This window comes from Solea solea, chromosome 14 (genome assembly GCF_958295425.1).
Source record: "Solea solea chromosome 14, fSolSol10.1, whole genome shotgun sequence".
Taxonomy (NCBI): domain Eukaryota; kingdom Metazoa; phylum Chordata; class Actinopteri; order Pleuronectiformes; family Soleidae; genus Solea; species Solea solea.
In genome coordinates, this window is record NC_081147.1 from 25,530,246 (window position 1) to 25,539,788 (window position 9,543).

Below are 9,543 nucleotides of genomic sequence, written 5' to 3' on the forward strand. Positions count from 1 at the left end.
CGTCAGCGTCAGCGTCTGCTGTCGTCACATCTGTCTCACGTCTCTGTTTTTAATCCCATTTCTGTGTATTTGTCATCTATCTAACACGACTCTCTCACCACTTCTTCACAGCTTGTTTTAGTTCTTTTCTGCTCAGAGCGATTTTGTGGGAAAACCAGCATGGTGAGAACGGCTTATTAATTACTGAACCATAAATGTCTGCCTGATATTTATGTGTGTGGCCGCTCTTAGACAGAGGGTGTGGTGTGTGAGGAGAGAAATGCTGCACGTGCTTCTTGTTCCTCCTTTTCCTTTGTTTCCTTCGTTTGTTTGTTATTGAGAGTAATTTGCTTCTGTAGTTAGAACGGCTGTCCAAAGCATTTCATGTCGTCATTAAAATAGCTCATTAAAATGTGCACAGAAATTCAATATTACTCCTCAGTTAACCTATTTTTTTCTACATGTATTTGCTAGTTCCTAATGATGCTGATAAAACAAACTAAAGTTCAAAAACAAAACAGCATTTAATGAAGGGCCTCGCCCCACGTAACGCTGGGACCGCCGCAGTTCCCTGACCTCACGTCTCCCTCACTCAACAGTCAGCTTGTGTTAAAGCGTTCAAAAAGTGGAATTTTAAATGTGGAATTTTAACGTCAAGTTTGTTGCAGCGCTGAGGCTCCGCCTTTTGATGTAGAGAAAATCTTTCGACAACTTTTTAATCATTAACTTGTCTAGAACAAACGGACCGAGTTTGATGCGGCTAGCCCAAACGTATCGCAGTTTTTCGCCCACCTGACCTCCATGCCAAATTTCAGAGTTTTTATTCACCTTAACGTCCTCAAAAATGAGCGCGACGTCAGAGAGAAAAAAAAATCTCTACAGGAACAATAGCTTCCTGTCACATTTGGGCCCTAATTATAATTATATTAGAATTATATTATTGTATCAGAATAATTGCCATAGGTCAACTTTTCAAATGAAGTGTTACAGATGGTTAGAATAAAATGTATAGATATAAAATAGAAAATAAAAACTTCAATATACCTGAATTCCATTTGACTGCTTCACTTTTAGAGATCCTTTTGTTTTATTCTATTGTTATTTACTGACTTTAAAACAATGTCAAATTGTTCTACGATTAAACAAAATCAAGACACTTTTAATGCTTGAGATACTTCATATGAATATGATATTATCTGCGCTTCAGAAATGTCTCTCTATCTGTAAAATAAGGTTTGTATCATTGTCCAGAGCTTTAGTTTCAAAAATGTTAACCATAATATCCACTAACTGCAGCCTTTAAAGCCACAAGTAACAATTGATATGAAGATTAAAATAGAATTTATTTCTCATATCACAAAAAATTGAATAGTAGAATATGATGAAATACTCAGGGTACAAAAAGTGGATTTTTCGGTTTCATTGTTTAAAAAAATGTGTTATATACCTAATTCATTTTATTTGTCTTCACAGTGCCCTTGAAAATTGGAACTAAAATAGTGAGTTTTCCTTTTTTGTTTTTTACATGTTTACAATCTTGAGTTGAATCTGCTGTGATGAGAGAACGATGTAAAGAGCACAGTGTTTTTTTACAGCCTTTGTTGTTTATGTGTCAAGTAATTAATACTTTGTGTGGAGTCGCCAAATTAAGTTGTCCCTATAATGAGTGAAAAATAAGTTTGGCACTTTGGCAGTTTCATCTGAATGAACACGCTTGTCAGAGTAAATTACAATAGTTATTGGAACAAAGGCAAAGAATAAAAATTTGCATTTTGTGTGCGTGTGTGTGTGTCTATGTAATACGTAGGCAGACGTTTTAAGATTAAGATAAGATCATTATTGTTGTCAGAGAAAGTAGCAGCACAACTTAGAACTTTTCTTGATGCACAATCACGCTCAATGTACATTGGGTGTAATCTGTATTGTTTAATAATAATAATTGTGTCTATTTTCTAGCCACGTGTTTCACAATCCCTCGGACCAGACGTAGATGGACTCCTCACAAAGAAGGAACGACACACAAAGACGAGCAGGTTTTCCTCAGCAATCAGCTCATCCAGGCCGATCATAACATACAGTGAAGACACTCTTTGGTGTAGAGGGGGGTAGATTTATCAGACTCTCGTCATTCAGCGTCAATCTGAGCCAGAACTTCAGAGGGAACTGCTACATGACGGCGTTTACACTTCGTTTAGACACAAAAATCAAGCTGAAAAGACATTTGACAAGAGGACAAACTTGGTAAATGTCATGTACTGCGTGACCTGAAGGTTGTGGAAGAGAAAAACAACATTATCCTTCGCTCATGTACAAGAAAGGACAGAAAGTGCAAATTTTCTGTGTTAAAAAACACTGTTTTGTTGAAAACTGTACGACCTGCTGGGTTTGTGGTACGTTAGTGATCAAACTAATTGGTAAAACTACAAAATAGGTTGTTGAAGTCTTCTAGAAACTTCTAGAGTTTGACGTCTGTACTGGTTTTTAGCGCATTGCAAATGATCTGTTGCCTTTTAGTTGGTGTGTTTCACTCTGGTGTTTAGCTGATAAAAAGTCTGATGCTCCTTCACAAAGAGAAAATCCACCATCAGATGTTTCCTATAACAAAAATCATGTCATGGTATAGTGTTTAAAATGAGTAGCTACTTTTACACACATACCACTATTTTCCTTTATTCTGCATCATTTCATTTTTGGTCAAATATTGACCGCCTACATTTTCCACAATGCCTCTAAACATCTTGCAATCCATTTTCTACCACTAAAGTCAACATGTCACCACTTGTTTTGTATTGTTAGTTTGTTGAATAACAAAATGTGGGTCAGACACTAACTCAAAAGCTTAACTTACAGAAAGGCGTCTGAAAAAGTGGATTATTATATTATATTAGTATATATTATACCTCAACATCCTGTCGTCATGCTGTAATGCTGGACGTTTATCGAAGTCCAATAACAACATTTTTAAGCTACATCACCAAACTGTGTTTTTTGGATGGGGTGGATTTTCCCTTTAAGTCACACAATAAACTCAGAGCAAGATTAGAGTTTACTAACATTTTTCTTGCTTTCTTAGTGGTGATACTTTTAAAGTGAATTATATTCATAAGCCAAATCTTTTTTTTTATTATTATTATTTTAATTTTAGTTCTCAGGTGTTTAATAGACTAACATGCCGCGTGTTTATTTTTTTAACGTTAGCATGAGCTAGTTTCTGCTTTTTAAAACTCCCCCACAGTAGCTATGGATACATAGGGAACAAATGAATGTATTCGAGAGCGGTTTTGTTTGAATTAGCTGGCTGTTGCCTGACATGTTTGCTGAAATCTTGTTTGTTAACAGGTTGGGTTCACACATGCTGTCAGTGTAGTAAATGTGGTTAAAAGAAAAAAAAGACTAGACAATCCGTTGACGGTACAGGAAAGCACTGCCAATCAAATATACACAGAAGAATGACATCGATATGGTTTGCATGACTGATGAAATAATGTCCATAACAATTAAAACGAAGGATTTCAAATATCTTCCCATGTTTAACAGTGCATCAAAGTCTGATTTAAGTATTAAGTCAACACTGTTAGCATGTGAACACATAACGGTGGAAGCATTTCACCTCCTTATGACCACGTTTTACCTAATTTACTACAATAATTCTGCCACATTAACGCTATTTTTTGCTTGGTTTAAGTTTTATACCTCTAAGCCTTACTTCCATACATGTTCTGCTTAGCCACAGCAGGCTAATAAAGTTGCTACAGCTAATCAGCTAGCTCCCATTGCTGTAGCAACGTACTAGCTAGCTGTAGCAACTAGCTAACTATCTCATGAACCCCAGACAGTTTAGGTTTAAATAAATTCTTTCTGAAGAATTATATTTTTGGTCATAAATAGGTGTTGAAATGACTGTGGTTGACATTACTTGTACTACTTGTAGTAGTATTTATATGAAGTAAAGGGAACTATATACCCACTCTCTGGACAAAGCCTTTTAAACGTCGTGCTCTGTAAGTAAATTTAAAACACCCACTATTTGCATAAGATTGTCATTTTCACCCGTTTCACCATGATTTTTTCCCACTAGTTTAATTGTTAAGATGGATATTTTTCAAAGCAGTTGTGAGCAGTGTTTTGTCTGCTGTAGAGTCTGGATGTGACCCATGTCAAAAATATTTTTTACCAAGTGCTTAAATAATACTACATATGTGTGTGAACACTGGACGTATACTAGCAGGACAGATACTCAGTGGTAACTGGTTTGAAATGAGACTTGTTCCTCCAATTGGGCAATGACGGAGCCACTGAAGAGGAACTATTTATGTGGCGGTGAAAAAATAAAACCCCAAGAGTGTACAAAATGTGAATAAACTTGGGTTCGTTTTAGTTTGTTGTAATTTCACTGCCTCCTCTCTGTTTTGTATATGGTCTTTAAAAAATGCCTGATATTTTCTGCCATTATGAAAATGATTTTGTTCCAAATGAGTGATTGGTGTGGGAAGCCAAAAATGTAAAGCTATAAAGTATAAAAGATTAAATGGAAATTATTCAAATTGAAACGTGTGTTTTTAGGCTTGATTGTGGAACCAAAAGTAAAGATAGATTGTGAGGGTGCTGCAAAACAAATAATGTCCAATCTTAAAACACAACACTGCACATTCTTCTGCTCACACTTCTGGGTTTGTGTTACTGGTCTGCTATTTTCAACAGGTGAGGATTATCCTCTTCCATCAGCACGTGAATAAGCACCAGCGACAAAACCACAAGCCAACTCATTGCTGTTTCTAAACAGGCTTTTGTATGTGGGACAGATTTTTTTGCTGTCCAAGATTTTTACAAGTTGCACAACTTTTACATTTCCTTATATGCAATCCATCCTCTAGCTCGATGGGTGACCTCTGTTGGTTGTTTTATTCCATGTTGCAAGCTGCTACACATACTGAAATGAGTCCATCGGGGAAATAAAGTTGTATTCATGTGAATTTTATGCACAGATGTGCAGATGAGATTCTCACATCACTTTAAAATGCTGCAATAGAAAGGGATTTTTAAACACTAATGAAACAAGTAATTTGGTGTTCAGCAAAGGATGGGACTGGCGGAAAACGAGTAAACTGTTTTTTAAACATTAGGTTTTGCACCAATACTTTCACAGATCCAATTATTTCTGCTAAAGCTGTACTTTCCTCCTGTTTTTCAGCTGTAACATGTAATAATTACCATGAATGCACCGTGCTGAACTTGGCCGAGCATGTTCGTGTTCCCTCTGCTCACATTTCTCTGTGATACTACGCGTGTTTTTCAGGGAAATGATGGCTCGCCCTGCACAGTTTTGAGCTCCACCTGCCTTTTAAAAAACAAGCCTGAACACGAGGCCGTGAGATGCTCATGTTCCCAAACATGCCATTTTTCTTTTTTAATTAGGAGACACATTTGGTGGTGACGGAGAAGTACGATGGTGCACAAACCAGTCAAGAGTTGTTTGCACTACATTCTTTAGGAATGCCTTCATGTGTGACAGAATGTTCTGTTTCTACAGGTAAACATGAGCCTGGTTGTGACATGTGACCTTTGTTTTCCACAACTGATTTCCATGAGTTTCCTCTTTCCCTGTTTAGCCAATAAATAGCAGGAGGGACCCTCAGCTGCACAGCAGTTACTCGTTCCTCCTCTTGCACTCAGCATCCATTTGACACCATGTGGACACAGGCCAGCACTCCACTGCTGCTGCTGCTGCTGCTGCTGCTGCTGCTGCTGCTGCTCGCCTGCTGCGTCTGCACAGCAGAGGCTCAGAGCGACGGCAGCAGGAGACAAAGCATCTGGGATGATCCCATCAAATCCAAGACCAAGGCTAATGACTTGTGTACCGTGATCATCACCGGTCAGGGGGAACACACCAGGCTGAGGCTGTCGTGCCAGAGCACCAAGCAGTCGTACTGGTGTGAGAACGTGTTGGAAGCCTCACACCTCTTACAACAAAAACCACTACTTTGTCCAGATGATGTGGGGCCTCAGGAAGCTCCTGCCAGGAGACACATCAAACCTCACATGTGCAGGAAGGCAACGGACGACTCTCAGATGGTCTTCTCGTACGTGTCCTTCAAACCAGCAGCTCAGGATGCACAAGTTCAATCTCCCTCAGTGAGGAAAGCTGCCAATGAATCCGCCCGCGTCCCCCTGAGAGTGAAGAGAACAACTCCAGAACCTCTGACGCCAAGAAGGTGGCTCGGCAGAACTGTTGGAGGTCACTTCGAGGCATCTGCTCCTTCTTCGTTGGGCTGTTTCGGAGCGAATAATAAAAAAAAAGGTTAGACGGCCTCTTTGATAACATGCAGTATTTGTTAGGTTTTATTAAATCCACCAGGGAGGTTATGTTTTTGTTTGTTTGAAGTGGAAAAGCAAAGAATGGATTTGGATGAAACTTTCCGGGAATGTAGGTTCTGAAATGATCTGAACACAGACAAGGATTCAGGTTATTTTTTTGTTTACTTTTAAAGAAATTGTTCATCTTGTGAGATGGAGGTGTGTGTGGGAAACTAAGCAGCCAGGTTTTTACCCTCTGGGTGGTTTTTCTAGCTACAGTAGCAAGAAAAATGTGAAGTCTTTAGAATGACTGTAGTTTTCTGCATGAATTTGTAGTCAAGCAAACATGTGCTTAATAGTGTTTTTATCAAACTCATTATACTGACAGGACACCAGTTAGCTTTTGTTTACGTCATTAGTTTAATGCTTCACTTACTTTTCCCATCACCACTGAGAATGTTTATGGACTGTGTTCATGTTTGTTACTTCCTGTGAACAGAGAAGACACATTTCAGGACAAATTCATGCAGAAAACCTGGAAATTCCAAAGGGTTCACATACTTGTTGCTGGACTCTTTCCTGTATACTATGTTTTTTTTAACTCGTCTCCACAGAATCACATGTCTGATGAGTGTCTAGAGCGGACAGGACTGCAGTCAATGATGATGATGATGTCAATGAGACAAAAACACGGATTAAACCAAACTATTTAATAATATTTGTCTTTATGTTTGTTCCCATGTATATAATACACCACTACATATGTTACCTTGAATATTACAGTACAGTTGTCATAATTATGAATTAAAACAGTGACCAGTGACAGGTGACAGGTATGTTTGAAATACTCATTTATGGAGAAAATGAGTTAAAAAACAGTGAATGACTTCTCAGAATTCTGACTTTTAATCTCAGAATTCTGACAGTTTGTATATGGTTTCCTCTTCAGTATAATACACTGTATCATAAATGGGAAAAAAATGTTTTTTATCAAATAAAAAGATAATATTCTCTATTAATCCCATATTTTCATGCACCCTAAAATAAATAAAAGCAATAATCCTTCTGTGAACATAAGGAAGTCAATCTATTAAAAACATCAAGTCTGTGCTTTATTTACTGTTTTATATGATAATAATAATCTGCTATACTGTGTTTAACCTTTAGGTGTCCCTGTCGCCTCATGTTTCTGATCATTGTCTCATGCAGGGACATCTGGCATGTTTCAGGATACATCAGGTCTTTGTGTGTGTGTGTGTGTTTGACACACTGTAGCACCAGATTGTCCAGTGAAGTCGCCTTAAACGTTATCATGAAGCAGTCTGTGTCTCAGTGAGTCGTGATAATTCATCATAAATCCACGTTAACACTTTCCTTCAAAGTAATTGCTCTCGAGAGTGAGAGCACGGTGAAATGGTGAGTGACTCGATTTCACTGATTGAAATGACTATGTAACTCTCGATGGTGTGTTTGGAAAAACTGGATCACAGTGTCCCAGTGTTTCATGAACGTCTTTGTCTTTCTTTGTGATTGAATCGTTCAAATGAACGGCTTTAGAGGAAGTTAAATCGAGCTCAGATCTGTGTGTGTGTGTGCGTGTGTGTGTGCGTGTGTGTGTGTGTGTGTGGGAGGGGTGATCCTGCAGCAGAGTCCTGCAGCTGTACATGTACAGTAGAGGAGACTTTAAACTCTCAGGTGTGAGGAGGACAAAACTCAAGTTTTACTCTGACTTGTTCAGGTGAGTCTTTTTTCTCCACTGTTATTGTCATGAGTAGATTTACCTCTTATCCTGGGTGTCACTTACATTCTAAACATTATATGTTATAATTACATGTGTGCACAGTGAAAGTATAATCCATGCGAATCTGAGATACTGAGATATTTAATCTTATGCTACTTTATACTGAGATATTTCACTTTTTTTTGACATCTTTAAACCACAGTTATGCCAAATATTCTGAGTATTATTGTGAATGCAGGGCTCTTATTTGTCACTTATTGAAGCTATTTCAGGTTTTTCTGACTTGAGTTGTCTGAATACTCTCTTGTCAAATGTTCGACTGAAGGATTTGTTGCATTGTCACAATGTTATTAAACTTTAACTTTTCATTATAATCACTTTGACCTTTTACTCTGATTACTTTGACCTCGGCCGTCTCTTGATTAAATGCTTAAAATTCTGTCTGCCGCTGCCTTTTATTATATTTAATTTATTCACATCTTTTATTGAAGTGTAACTGTTTGTTCTCATGCTCCCTCTGATTTATTCCTTTTTGTCCCAATTTATCTTCCACTTAGTGACAAAACACATGTATTTCTTATTGGTCTCTGAATTGTGGACAAAAACCTTGGCAGAAACTCAGGTGTTTCTTTCTTTCTCGTGATTCTCGCAGGTTTTTTGATCTGCTGATTCCATGGCTTTCTTCACCAACATCACCATCCTCCTGGTCGTGGCGTGCGTTTCCCATCAGCTGATGTTGGGCAGCTGTCAGAAGGGACAGGGGCGAAGGGGACGAGGGGGGGACAGAGGTCAACACAGGGTCACGTCAGGGCTGAAGCTGGGCCGCCAACCCAAATCTGTCGCTGCTCGGCCCGTCAAGGGGAAAGTGGTCACCCGGGACAAGTCTGAGTGTACGTGGGCAGCGACGGGGGACGATGTCCTCGTCCTCGGTGCCACCTGCAAGAAGGGAGGCAGGAGGTTCAGCTGTGAATACGTCGCCAAACCGTCCCTCTGTCCTGAATACGCGTCCAATGTGAGCTCTTACTGGAGGCAGATAGTCAGAGCGCTGAAGAAGCAGAGAAGCCTGTGCCAGGACGGTGAGGCTCTCATTAAGGCCGGTATCTGCAAGAGAGCGGCTGCAGAAGCTCATTTCAGACTCCGTAAGGCTCAGAAGAAGACAGTCCCACCTCCACCTCCACCTGCAGCTACAGCTGTCAAAACATGTCAACATGCCAACAGCAAGTTGGCAGAAGAGTACTGTAATCACTCCTGGTCCAGTTTTTGCACGCTCCTCTTCACGATGGTGCAGGATTATGATTGTTAAAGAAAAAAGACATTTAAACTCCTTATTATTACAGACTTTATATGAGCCTGTTGAAGTAAATCGTTCCCCCTCTGAATGCTTTTGGATCTTTTTTAACGTTGTCCCAAAAATTGAAAGAAAAGACAGCATGAACCACACAAATTGCTTAAAATTGATTAAAAGTAAATACAAGTGATTTCCAAGAGATATTAACAGAATAAAAAGGTCAATAAAAGTCAAAGCAGCA

The 9,543-nt window shown here is 39.0% G+C and overlaps 2 protein-coding genes across 2 annotated transcripts; both read left to right on the forward strand.

Annotated features, from left to right (window-relative positions):
• Positions 1-111: 111 nt before the first annotated feature.
• On the forward strand, positions 112-7,034 carry fgfbp2a (fibroblast growth factor binding protein 2a). Its single transcript, XM_058649635.1, is given in 6 exon segments — positions 112-162; positions 1,453-1,478; positions 1,936-5,922; positions 5,924-5,987; positions 5,990-6,178; positions 6,181-7,034. Coding segments are annotated over 4 exon segments (594 nt in total). The 5' UTR covers positions 112-162; positions 1,453-1,478; positions 1,936-5,667; the 3' UTR covers positions 6,267-7,034.
• Positions 7,035-7,634: 600 nt separating this feature from the next.
• fgfbp1a (fibroblast growth factor binding protein 1a) lies at positions 7,635-9,543 on the forward strand. The gene is made up of 2 exons (XM_058650253.1): positions 7,635-8,011; positions 8,667-9,543. The coding sequence occupies exon 2, from the start codon at positions 8,688-8,690 to the stop codon at positions 9,315-9,317; it is 630 nt and encodes a 209-aa protein (XP_058506236.1). The 5' UTR covers positions 7,635-8,011; positions 8,667-8,687; the 3' UTR covers positions 9,318-9,543.

Excerpts from the sequence above, each read along its gene's own strand:
- fgfbp1a (XM_058650253.1), top strand. The coding sequence starts at position 8,688 with ATGGCTTTCTTCACCAACATCACCATCCTCCTGGTCGTGGCGTGCGTT.